Source organism: Bidens hawaiensis, unplaced genomic scaffold, assembly GCF_021521415.1.
Source record: "Bidens hawaiensis isolate Kalapana, Puna unplaced genomic scaffold, B.hawaiensis_p1.1 tig00021185_1, whole genome shotgun sequence".
Taxonomy (NCBI): domain Eukaryota; kingdom Viridiplantae; phylum Streptophyta; class Magnoliopsida; order Asterales; family Asteraceae; genus Bidens; species Bidens hawaiensis.
In genome coordinates, this window is record NW_027493278.1 from 14,377 (window position 1) to 28,694 (window position 14,318).

Here is a 14,318-nt window from a genome sequence, read left to right on the forward strand (position 1 = left end):
CCCTCCATTTAGAAGTTCTCTAGTTCTCTCCCTAACAAGGAGTTCTCTCTCGATCCTTTCCCTATATATATATATATATATATATATATGTTTTGGACTTTTAATCAAATGTTAACGGATTGGATTTAACTGTATAAATAGTGTTACACTACAGTGTCATGGAAGACTAGAAAGCAGTTTGTTGTTTCACGTTCATCGGCTGAAGCCGAGTATTAGGCTATGGTAATTATCTTTTTGTTGGTCATTGTTCACATTATATAGCCTACATTATATACTAAGGTGTTGTTTGTTTTTCTTAAAAATATATTCGAAAGCTCTTTTGTTTGCGACGCGCATACCACGGCAGACATTGTCAATAGCAGACTATTTATTTTCTCGAATACGTTTTATTAAAAAAGTCTGTGCAAGCTCTTCTTGGTGCAGACTTGGCCTATCCACTTCTTAGATTTTTAAAGTCTGCGCAAGCTCTTCTTGGCCGCCTTCTACCACCACCACCTCCACCGTCTGACCACCACCCATCACCTACCATCCGCCACCACCATTACACCATCCAGTACCACCACCACCACTCACTACCACAGTTCGTAAATCACCACCAGTTTATTTTAGCTACAGACGTTCAAAAACAAACAGTCTTCTTATTGCAGACTGTAGAGGTTTGGTCCACCTCTTCTTCTACAGATGTAGGGGTGAGCAAATTAACCGTCATAACCGCAAACCGAACCATAACCGACATAACCGAACCGATTTTAACCGATAACCGAGATAACCGATGGGTTGGTTTAATGAATTTTTGAAAACCGCCAAATGTGGGTCGGTTTTGGTTAATGTTAATTCCAAACCCGCCATAACCGAACTGCCCCATTTACGTATCTATTAATCAAAATATAAGGGTTTGGAAATTAGAATTAGTGCATGAGCGATATATATTTACACTTTTACACTTATTGCCGTTAAAAAAAAAGTTCTCTGCACCTACTAGGATTTAGGCCAATAATAATAATAATACTGGTGATATTGTTTACCCTATTCATTATAATGTTACGTAATTGTCATTCTAAATTTCCGTCCAAATTGTCATTTCAATTATTTAATATGTCAACTAAATATGCATATTTCATAAATTGCAGTAAAAAAAAAAGAAAATATATTTGAATTCCACAATACAATTAGCGACTACTCAGTGTTCAGAATCATACGGAAGGATTGTTTATTTTAATCACGGTTAACCGACCCATAACCGAACCGTTATAACCGTTAAAACCGATTAACCGAAACCGCCATGACGGATCGGTTATGGTTATGGTTATCTATTAACCGCTATATCGGTTATGGTTATGGGTTTGGCCAAAAACCGCCCCAAACCGACCCATGCACACCCCTATATGCATATATGGTTTGCAGACTGCGAACATTTTACCTCTTAAAAAACAAACATCACCTAAGTTAATTGTTCACAGCATATCATTTAATTTACAATAATTTATTATAATTGTGTGTCGTAATTTATGAAAACAGGTGAGGCTGCAAGTACGATTCTGGAGGGGGAGATGTTGAAGGTGACACTTTCAAACCCTAGAAATGGCAATGCACAACATCAGCGTGTTGTATCTAGGGGTGAACAAATTAACCGCGATAACCGTTAACCGAACCATAACCGACATAACCGAACCGAATTTAACCGATAACCAACATAACCAGTGGGTCGGTTTAATGAATTTTCGAAAACCGCCAAATGCGGGTCGGTTTTGGTTAAAGGTTGGTCCAAACCCACCATACCCGAACCGCCCCATTTATATGATTGTTAATTGATAATAGGGGTTTGAAAATTGGAATTAGTGCGTAACCGGGAGATTTTTTTGACTCTTTGATTAAATAGAAGCTTCTTAGTCGTAACTGGTCTCTACACCTATTTAGCCAATATATTGGTGGTTACCATATTGATACCAAATTACCAATCTTCCATAATTGCCATTTTAAGTATCGTTTCAGTTATTTTAACACATCTATTAAACTTGAATATACTCCAAAGTCAAATTGTCATGTGCCATCTTCATTCCATACATGCAATTCCAAAAAAAATATATTACATATATATATATTCCATATGTTCAACAACCCATTCACAATCGTACATAATCCATTCAGCGACCCATTTACAACTGGCGACCCATTCAGTTTCAGACCCGAAGATTGACCCATTAATTTTATCATGGTTAACCGACCCATAACCGACTCACTATAACCTTCAAAACCGATTAACCGAAACCGCCATAACGGGTCGGTTATGGTTATGGTAATCTATTAACCGACATATCGGTTATGGTTATGGGTTTAGCCCAAAACCGCTCCAAACCGACCCATGCACACCCCTAGTTGTATCGGTTGTTCCGTTGAAGTCAGGTTTTCGCACTGTAATGAATACTATGGAGTAAGATCTGACCGTTAATTGTTCGTTATCTTTTTTTTATGCTGCAATATTCTATCAAATTTACAAATAAATTAAATAGCATTTTAAAAGATCATATTTTTGTAATATTATGTGTAGATATGTCTATTACACATAGAAAACATTCTCTTTTAGTGCAGTTTTCCTTCCATCCACATTTTTAACATCTGCAGTGACGCCTTCGGTTGATCCAGTGGAACCATATGTCCAGCATCACGCACCTGTTTGATACATAGGGTGGTCAACTCGTGTAGAGTTCAATGTTAATCGTAAATTGTTAATACACACGCACACACGAACCCTAAGGAAAGTGAGTAGATCCTGGATCTTTAGCAGTCCAGCTTCTTTCCCGTCTACGTCAAATTTGACATCCTTTGCTGCTCCAAATCCCGCTTGACCCGGCCAATTCATGGCCTTCACCCATCTATAGTTCCCTGGAACATTATATATCAGAATGTATATTATCATTAGGGTTTATTAGTATTGAGCCAACGAACCCAACTTACTGTTAAACGTGTACAACACCAACTCAGATTGATGACTCCTAGAATCTCGGACAATATTTAGTATAATAATAATTAGTTTATTATTATATATAAGTTAGTCTTATCTTTAATCCTAACTGTATTTGGTTTCAAATTATGTATTTGAAGTTGGTTAGGATTAGGAAATGTGGGTTTATATATACCCTAGGTTCAATGTGTTAGTTAATTATTAAGTTTTTCTCGTTTGTCGTTTTCTTAATAAAAGTTGATCGTGTGGTGATCAAATCTCGTGTTCGTGTTCTTGATTCACCCGCTAAAAGTTTAACACTTACATCCATATATATTGTAATCCCCTATTGAATGGAATGCAATTCAGTCTTTCATATTCATGTTTCGATTTTTGAATTCAGCATGAAAGAATCTTACCAAGCCAGCTACAAATAAGATCGTATTCTCCGGCATATATAAGCACCTTAATACCATTCTTCAGAATATCTGGAATACCACCTGCAAGGTTTTTAAATATGTCTTCCTTCATTGCGTCACCCACCGCACCACTACATGCTGCGTACTTTATATTCGGTGGCACCCCTAATGCTTGCTTTGTCGATGGCGTGTTCAAGAACTGTTCGATTTTGGACAAGTCATAGCAATCTTTCCTCCTAATATCATATTGCTGCCACATAGCATAAAGTTATATCGGGAGACTTCACATTATCACATATACATCTACAAACTTGAAAAAAATATCATATGTATTCATGCAAAACAAAAAATATCATATATGCCTGAGCCCACCCTACAAAATAGATACACTATCAAATGTACTTTGTTCATTAAAACAATTTAATAAATAACCAGTATACCCTTATTTTTATATATGCACATCTTTAATCCCAGAAAAATTATTTACCGTTTTAACTTTAATTTTATTTTACCCACTATCAACTTATTTTGTTTTTTTACCCATAAACTATAGTTTTCTCAAAATATTAGATTGATAATTATCGTTCGTTTAATCATGTGGTCTGGTTAATTGGGTTTATTTAATTCGAGTTTAAATATATGATCGCATGCAGATTGGAGTTTTCGATTATCTTCCGTTGCAAAATCAAAAAAGGCGCCTTAAATAAATATTCATTAAAGATGACGGTTTGATACTTATCATCTATGTCGATCAAAATCCAAACAAAAAGTAGGGTTTAAACAAGTATAATGTAAAGGGTAGAATGATCATTAAGTAAAAATTCATTAAAGCTGATGTGTGTGTGATATTCTTAGCTTCTTAGAGTATTGATTGATTAATCCACTAAGTTTAAATGAATAGCATTGTTAATTATGGCTGTAGGATTGTAAGATACTTGAATCCTTACACATTTCTTGCTGATGGTCAAAATCTCCGTATTAATCGGATGACATTTAGTCGGGGCATCAAGGCAGCTTTTGGCATTTGTCGCTACAAATAAAATGTAATGAACAAATGATTGAAAAGAATATATCAAAAGTATTTAAACTTCATTACCGCATTCATTTGCTGTTTTTTCACAGTCGGGCACCATCTTATTTATTCTGTCGAAATCTTGTTTGTTAATTAGTTTATTCTCAAGAGCGTAATCAGGAGATGACGCGTACTGGGTTCCAGGTGCAGTGAGTCCATTGCCTATTGCAATTCCCTATTCATATTACCATAATCCCATTATTGTAATTGATCGAAAATCTTAAAAGGGTTACAAAATTCAAAGTTGTAACTTAACCTTAAAGTTTATATGAACACCATTTTTGTTCGCGTTCCCTTGGATTATACGCGTAGCAAAAGCTGGAATGAAGTGCCCAGCATATGATTCTCCAGCTAGATAAAAATCATTTTTCACCAAATCAGGGTGCGCACTGAGGAACCCCTGGTTAAATATTAGGTTATTAAGTTTGAGTTTTCGACAAAATAAGTAATTTCAGTTTACAGACCTGCATGAAATCATAAAGATCATCACTCACGCCCTTTTGATCACGTCGCAAGTCTTTATCACTAGAACTGTAACTGAAACCAGTTCCGGTAGGCTGGTCAATGAATATAATATTGGAAACCTGTCATATATATATGCCAATTGGAAGTTGAAATAATACTGTTACAAGATGATTCAATGTTCATAATATATAAAGTTAGGGTTTGGATTAAATACAAATGAAATTAACATGCTAAACGTGAGAATCAAGTAGAGTAATTATATATATACAAGTAGAGTAATTATGTAATTACATCATAGAATAATCAATAATTACTCTACTTGTATATATAATTACTCCAATGATTTTCACGTTTAGCATGTTAATTTCATTTGTACGTTAACTTTCCCCTATAAAGTTAAGTGTATAACAGACCTTATCCCAACCAAAGTCATTCCATGTTAGAGACGAATTATTGATCAAATGGAACGGACCGTTTTCTATAAAAAGTGCTATCGCACCGCTACAACCTGGTCCTCCGGTCAACCATAGAACTAGAGGATCATCCTTCTTGGTTCGTGACTGAAAAAAGTAGTAAAAAATTCTGCAAATATAGTTAAAATATAGTTCTGGATTTTTAATAGCAATTTTTGCATATTTGGTGGCAACAAAAATACCTTGCACCAATAGTTTTATTAAGTTTAACATATCCAGCCAAATGAGCAAGATTTTGAATAGTAGCACCTGGTTCGCCAAGGACAGTGAGTCTTAACGGTTTCTCAACGAATCTGGAATTTGAAATGCTGACAGAATCGGACGCGTTTGGTTTAAATATGTTAGCATCTAGTTTTGGGTGCAGGTTTAATGCCTTAATATTGAATTCATATTCTGTTTCTGTATGCTGTGAAGTTGAAGAAGGATCATGCGTTTGCTATTTAGCAAATGTGAAGGCAAACAGAAACATGCAATAAATAACTTTGGCCATTGTGGTTGTTTAGTGTTGCTTTGCTATTTGCTTCCGGATTTGAGTTTTAGGGATATACAGACGGTTTAAATATACACATCACTACACAAAACATGTCGATTTTAGTACCTAACGGGAGTGATGGCATGCAGTTTATCTTCTAGGCGAAGTTTTATAGTTAATCGATCATGTTGTTTTACGAGTAACATGAAAATGGAAATGCATGATCCAACAAGTGTAAACTGCTAGAAATAGTCCACACTTTTGTTGTGTGTCGCTCTCGATGAACAATTGGGTAGATCTATTTAGGAAATCTTGGACTTGTTTATCTCAAAAGGCTATAGTTCTTATGCTTGAATAAGTGGTTTCTTATTTTATCAGGGTGATTACTTGTTCTCCTTCAAAGAATGCTACAAGAAACAGGCTTTTCAGTGTTATGTTTAAAGAATACTACTGCCTTCCAAAAGATGATTTGTTATATGTCAAAATGTGCTTACAAAAAATGTGTTATTTCAAGAATAGTCTAGTTATTTTAAATATAATCAATTATGAGGTTTTATGTGTACTTTGGACGGCATGTTTGACCCTCTTTTTATTGAGTTACTTTTTAGTTTAACCCCTAGTAATAGCAATGCCATCAACATATATAGTAACTGCCACGACCCGACCTTATACCCGGAAGAGGAGTCGTGAACACGAGCACTGGTATCGGTGTTATTCATTAGGACCGTCAGGGGCGGACCTGCCTAAGGAGGGAGCAGCTAGCTCTCAACTTTTTGCCGCAAGTGCAAATTTATTTATTTTTTTGACAGTTTTTATATTTCGATACCCCTAAAAAAATATAATCTTACCTCTCACTAATAGTCAAACACCGTATATTCTCAAAGATTAGTGAAAAGCCCAAGCAAATTTAAGCCTAAACTAATTAAAAGCCCACATCTACTCTAATTAAAAGCCCAAACCAATCTAAAAGTCCACTGTGACACCATTTGTTCTTTGTCTTTTAAAGCCCAAATTAAAGCCATCGACACTAGAGTTGATCAAAAAAACCGGTTCCTGGAACCGAACCGGTGGACCCGAACCGGAACCGAACCGGTTCCTACCCGTTTTTGGTAGGAACCGGACCCTATCTGATTCAACCCGATGATCCGTGACCGGTTCTTGCGTTTCTGAGTGGGGGCGGGTAGGAACCGGAACCGAACCGGAACCGGTTCCTAACCGGTTCCATCCGGAACCGGTTCTAGCCGTTGGATCGATTAAGCCGTTGGAAATCGTTTTTTTGGCCGTTTTTTGACCGTTGGGGTCAAAAATAGCCGTTTTTTGGCTCCCCCAAGCACCCCACTATTAGTATAAATAGGTATTTGGTGTCATGGGTTCATCACAACACTCAAAACGCAAACCCGAACGTAAAAAAATACAAAAAACGCTATTACAACGTTTTGAGTTCTCTAATATCTTGTTTTCTCTTCTTCTATATTCATATTTGTTGTTATGGCTGCCTCACAATCATCGGTTGGTCAAGGTTCCAACGCCGAACCAAATTCGTTCGTATTGTACCTCATAATCGTAATCAAGAGATTTGGTGCAATTGGGATTTGGTTGAATTGAGTGACCATTCATTGAAGGCTCGGTGCAAGTTTTGTGGGGTTTATTTAAACCCACTTTCGAATTCAAATTTGAAGAAACACATCGAAAAACCGTATTGCAAGGCGTTGAAAAAGAACGTCGATTCGCAACAAACGCAAATGGATAGTGAAGGCGGAATATTTACATACCAAATTGATCGAGTTCAAGATCGTATGGCGAAGTTTGTGATTCAAGAAACTTTGCGGTTTAGCCACTTCGACAACCCTCGCTTAACCGCCATGATTCGAGATACGCTTCAACCACAATACACTCACGTAAGTCGTCATACTCTTAAACGTTATTGTTTAAAATTGTGGAAGAAGGCCAAATAGGTACTAATTGCATATTTTGAAAATATAAATACGGGAATAAACTTAACTAGTGATGTTTGGTCGGCTCCACATGGTCTACCCGAATCTTATCTTTGTGTCACCGCTCATTGGGTAGACCCGTCATCGTGGGAAATGATGAAACGCACCATTGCTTTCGAACTCTTTGAGTATCCACATACGGGAGATAATTTGTTTGAAATTTTAGATTATGTTATAAAAACTTATAAACTTGAAAATAAAATATTTTCAATGGCATTTGATAACGCGTCGAATAATATATCGGCGGTTGATAAATTAAAATTAAAATATACGCCGATTTGCAATGGTGTATTTTTTCACTTAAGGTGTGTTGCACATATCATTAATTTAATCGTGCAAGACGAACTTGCTTCGGATGAGGTTACATCGGTTATAAATGATTTTAGACTAATGCTACATGAAGTTTTTAAGAAAAGTAAAAAAAGACAAATGGATTATAGAAAATTTTGTAAAGATACGGGAAGAAAAGCTTTGGGAGCTAATTGGGATGTACCTCATCGATGGAATTCCACTTGCACAATGTTTCAAAGTGCTTTGGAACAAAGAGAAACTTTACAAATGTTTCATTCTAGTCTTGCCGAGAATGATTTGGCAATCCCCTTTTCAAATGAGAAATGGGCAATTATCAATGACTTATCGACTTTTCTTGAAGTTTTTAAAACATCAACTACGAAACTATCGGGAACGTATTATCCGACAAGTCCCTTGGTTCTTTCAGAGTTATTTTTAATGGTTAACAATCTTAAAGAATTTGAAAATAAAAGTCCAATGTTTTCAAACATAATATTACCAATGAAGTTTAAATTAAAAAAATACTTTCTTGAATTGCCACCGGTTTTTACTTGCGCCGCCGCTTTAAACCCAATGTTAAATGTTACGGGGGTTGAATGTGTGATAGACGAAATTTTTTCAGCCTTAGATATGCATGAAATTGACCCAAACTTTTCAACAGAGGCAAAAAATTATTTTAACTTGAATTTTAAATTTATGTATGACTTTTATTTAAATAAATATGGGTCAAACATACACATGCCTATGCCGGGGGGGTCTTCATCAAGTTCAAGTGCTACTAGAGTACGAGATCCCATGATTAGCCTTATGAACACCGTTCGCAACGTAACGGCTAAAAAACAAAGGGGTAACACCCCTTCAAGCGAACTAGGAAGGTATAGTGCAAATGATTACTCTACCGGTTTATCCGAAGAGGAATATGGCACTTTTGATGTTTTGGCTTGGTGGAAGGTAAATGAAACCGAGTTTCCGATTCTTGCCACCATGGCCCGTGATTTACTAACCGTCCAAGCTTCTACGGTAGCTTCGGAATCCGCTTTTTCTCTTAGTGGCAGGGTAATATCGGTGAGAAGAACAAGACTAAATTCGGAGTCGGTGGAGATGTGCATTTGCTTAAAGGATCACTTGGACTCAATCGATCGTATTCAACACGTAACCACTCTCGAAGATGAAACACCACTTGATGTTCGAGTGCACGACGAACAAGAAGACATTTCTACAAGTAATTCCGAGGAAGAAGTCGCCGCTCAATAATTACGACGAACAAGAAGGCTTTTCTAGAAATTATATGTCACAACTTTATATTTATAAGTTTAATGTTTTGTTAGTTTGTTTTTGAAGATTTTAAAACATGTAACCTTTTTTTTTTGAACTTCTTAAAGTAAACAAAATGAATTTTATGTTAATTGTTTTGTTTATTTTTCATGCTATACAAATACGAATCGTAGTTTAGAATCCAAATCGCAAACGAAAAACGAAAAAAAATAAAATTTTTACACTGTAACCGGTTGGAACCGGTTACAGTGTAGGAACCGGTAAGAACCGGTTAGATAGGTTAGGGGTCCGAGGGTGGGAGAACCGGTTCGGTTCCCTAACCGGTTCGAGCCTGGAACCGGTTTAAAAGGGGGTTTTGAATATAGGAACCGGTTAGGAACCGGTTCCGGTTCCTAGTCCCAAACCGTTTTGAACATCTCTAATCGACACACACATGCGCCCTATTCTACCCTCCAACCTCCACTGCTGCAGCTGTTGCTCGGGCCTTCGATATTCCGACCTCCACAGTTTCAATTAGGTTTTTTTCCACTTATATTAAAAAATGTAAAGGTTTGTTTGTTTATATAAGGGATATTGGTTTTAAATACTTTAAACTTTGACTCATTGGTAGATAACACTTCCAACTTACGAAATTTTCCCCAACACTCCTAACTTTTAACGTATTTTCTTCTAGCACTCCCGAAGTAACGAGACACTAACTTCGTTAGTGTTTGGGGGTAAAGAATGTCATTTTTCAAAGTTTAAGGGATAAATCAAAATTTCATTTATTATATATTTCATCATCCCTCTCCAACCAACCACCACCCCTCTTCCCTGTCGACAGTCACCAATCACCACCGCCACTTACAGCCACCAACCACCACAGCTGCCACCACCACCACCATCGGAACTATATCGCCGGAACTTGGAAACATAACAAGACTTCAACAAATTTACCTTGGATATTATAACACTTACACCGGCGGTATTCCGTCAGAACTCGATAACATATCTAACCTCCGTAGCTTCGACGCCGCTAACTGCGGCCTATCTGATGAAGTCCCGCTTGAGATTGGAAAGCTTTAAATTTGTGATACCTTATTCACAAGCGAGATACAAGACTCATTCCGGAACCTCAAGAACCTCTCTTTACTAACCTGTTCTGTAACAAGCTTCACGGATCAATATTGGATTTCATCAGTGAGTTACCGGCTAGAGGTGCTGTTGTAGGTTCCCAGCCGGATCTACACGAGATATCGCGTACTACGCAGGTGCGGAATCCCTACGTAAGACGTTACGAGTATAGAAAACAATACGATTAACACACGATAATCAAACACGTTGTATACCAACCTTAAACACGTGATACGAAGATCACTTGATTACAGACTCTCTCTGACTCGAATACACGAAAACTGTAAAACTGAATTCATTATTAATAAGCCGTAACAGATGGATTATATAATCACGACAACTTCGCCTGGCATGTTCAGGCGAAGTTGTCACTAACTTCGCTTGTCTAACAAGTTCGCCCATATCAGCGAACTTGTTAGCAACTTCGCTTATACAAAACATAAAATATTACAAACGCAATTACAGACACTAGACACTGAACTACTGACATTATGCACCAACAGACTCCCCCTTGGTAGTAGCTTCATCTCTTTAGCTTCAATCACGTGTCTTGTAATCTTCAACCTTGTATCTTCACACATGCACTCCTTCTCGAACACAAACCGACACAACTCTTTGATATTTCCTCGCTTCGTCTTTCCAAGCAGGAATATAAAAGATTTTCTTCTCATTGAGCACCTGCAGATCAGCTTGCGATAAGTTTACCAAATGCATCGGATCGTAAACTCTTAGCACCTCTTGTTCATCCTCGTCTTCCATCACTGCCTCAGCTGTCTCACAATCTACAAACCACCACTTTAGGTCTTTAAGCACATCCTTGGGCATAAGCTTCATCGGTACTTCTTTCAAACACCGGATCGGTTTATACTTCATGACCATCCAAGGCTTTCCATCAGCTCTCAAACCTCTATCCTTGTTTTCAACAAGTTTTCCCTTCTGTGGTTTTAACAGCTCAAATTTCTTCTCTTTTATACTCTCTTTCCATACAATTTTCCCAATGACTCTAGCCATATTATCATCACTTCGATTGATTAACCCCAATCTGGCTAAGTCTTTCACTTCACATTCCGGCAGTGTATTCAACGATCTTAACATTCTTTTAAAATACTGAACACCGTCATACATTTTAATCACGAAGAGCCTCAACTGCTTATCATAGATCCAGCATATAATCCCTTTCTTCGCTTCAGCATAGCCTTTAATGTTGTAACTCTTCTTAAACATTGTAGGGACCGCCGGTTTCTTCGTTTTGACGAACCACTGAGCATAGCCTTCCTTCCATCTAGGCTGCTCTTCCCATTCAGACTCATCGCTTCCAATCTGTTCACTCAAACCTGCTTTCTCAACATCTGGTATCTCATGCTCCACATTCTCTTCTACTATCTCTCCCTCTTTTATCTCTGTATCAATCACAATATCTTCTCCAATCTTCTCTATCACATCACTTGGTAGTACATCATCATCACCAACCAAAACATCATCCATCTCTTCTACGTCCACTACCACCACATCATCACCACCAGCTGCAGTTGTCGACTCCCCCTGAGTTGTGGAAGTTCCAAGAGCTTGATCAGTTCTTGGTAGCTCACCACCTGCATCTTTCGACGCATTGGGATCATCGTCTCTATCATTCCTTCTCTTGGTCCTCAACTCGTCGCCTTTACAGCTCGTCTCCCCCTGAGATGCCAAGAACTCCTTCAGAGCATCTATGATCTTTCCATGTTCTACCAGCAGGGACGACTGCATCTGATTCTCTGCAACTAGGCGTTGAATAGCCTGGGTCTGGATAAGATTCACCCTTGATTGTTCTGCCACGACCCGTTCAAGTGCTGCTATTTGTTCTGAGTCTGAGAGGGTTGCATCGAAATCGAACCTCATATGTGAAATGTCTTGAGTGTACTGAGGAGGGATTTCCGATGTCACCGGGACCTCAGAAGTAGAAATAGACGTAACCGCAGGTGGTATCGTCACCGATAGCCCTGCAGTGGCCACAACAGTCGACTCAATAAAGCGTGCCACGACCTCCGATGGAGTAACAGTCGGAGGCGGCAACGAAACGATCACGGGAGCCAAAAGTTGGAAAGTAGTGGGTGGAAGGCCAAATGTAGATGAGGTAGCCACCACGGGAACACCCGTAGCGCTTGGCCTTGTAACCTGTAGGGATGAGGGAACCATTGTCATACCGGATAGTGCTGGTGGAGTGAAACGTACCACCCTAGAGCTTTCACCGGCTCCTGATCCTGCACCTATCCGTTCCCTTCTTGACCTTCTTATCAACTGTTGTACCTCTTTCTCAAAGTCTGACTCGTCATCATCATCTGTTCTCTTTCTTTTCCCATGTAGTCTTTCTCGAGTCACCATAATCCTTCTCGCCTCTGCCACTTCATCATCAGAATCTGAGCCAGCCACCGTTGTAGCTGCCCTAGTAACATGCACAGTCGAGGCACGTTCAACAGGGACCTGAACGTTCTCCTCTGGATCCACCCGATCCATATCAAAGAAGCCTTGACCACAAAATTCTGCATCAAGGTCCACGTTCTCCTCCGGTGACACAACAGTCGTATTCCACAGTCTGAACTCTTTGATTGTTACTCTTGACTTTAAAACTTCTTTATATAGGGCCGCAGATGTACCGGCGAAGTTGTGGATAACTTCGCCTATCAGGCGAAGTTATGCAGAACTTCGCTGATATTAAAATTTTTCAAAACAAACCCCATAATTTGAACAATTTGCAATTAGGTTTTAAAACATCATTTAAAGTGTTAAATGAAACGATCAAGACCAAGTAACCAGGTATAAAATCAAACAATTACAAAAGTAACAAAAATTTGAAAAATTAAAGTACACGGGATCAAATTTCAGTCTCGACAGGGACTACCATGTTTTGGAAAAGATCCGAACAGGAATCATACTAATTTCGTGACTGTCACACAGATCCGTGTTCCGCTGTATTATGACATAAAGAAACAGGTTGTAAGCAGGTAATATACTTAAAATGGTTTTCATCGTTTCTGTGATACGAGTTAGGTTCAATTAAGCTCAAAACTTAAGTGGGCAACAACTCAGAGATTATGATGCCTCCTATCTATTCTCAAGGCGTATTTGATTTTCCCCAAGTCACCCCGAATTGACCTCAACCCGTAGTGTCTGATTAAGTAGTAATTACTCTTCGATCTTAGACTCTGTTTCCCGTTCACCTTCTTGTGTCTTGATTGATAATCATTATCATTATGAACTCTAGAAATTATTATTATTATTATTTTATTATTATTAACACGTATATACACAACTTCAAGAAGAAAATAACTGCAAGTCCCGAATCTGGATCACTGCAGCGTCTTGACACTCTATCTTCACGGGAATCAGAACACTCACGGGCTCGTATATGACTGGGTAATCGATTTTCTGCCCATCATTCGGAAAGATATGTATGAAGACATGCACAACTCTTAAGGAGTTTCCACAAAAAATCGAGTAGATTTAGTTAGTATCACTTCTACTTTTACGCACCATAAAAAGCTACCATGACATACAATGACTGTTCTAAAGACTTTTAAGCCTAATAACTTCACTAGTTAAGCACACAGAATCAGTATACCTATCACTTTCCAAGGTTGGATCAATTTTCTGTTAAACATAGTAAAGTAACTTCTTACGTAGTAGTAGACTTGAAAAATAATTTCATCTCCCTAAAAGAAAAATTTAACTTCTATCGCCCCGACCAGATCAAAGTCTTCAGGTTAACGGCTATCCCGAAGATCCAATGGATCAGCTGGACCGACCACATACTAGTATGTGTCCTT

General features: G+C 38.1%; 1 protein-coding gene across 1 annotated transcript; it reads right to left on the minus strand.

Annotated features, from left to right (window-relative positions):
• Positions 1 to 2,555: 2,555 nt before the first annotated feature.
• On the minus strand, positions 2,556 to 5,860 carry LOC143562950 (serine carboxypeptidase-like). The gene is made up of 10 exons (XM_077050612.1): positions 5,852 to 5,860; positions 5,553 to 5,806; positions 5,311 to 5,479; positions 4,897 to 5,016; positions 4,689 to 4,832; positions 4,457 to 4,607; positions 4,308 to 4,390; positions 3,361 to 3,610; positions 2,750 to 2,883; positions 2,556 to 2,670 (listed from the first exon to the last, which is right to left on the minus strand). Exons 1-10 carry the CDS (start codon positions 5,858 to 5,860, stop codon positions 2,581 to 2,583), a joined length of 1,404 nt encoding a protein of 467 aa, XP_076906727.1. The 3' UTR covers positions 2,556 to 2,580.
• Positions 5,861 to 14,318: the final 8,458 nt, after the last annotated feature.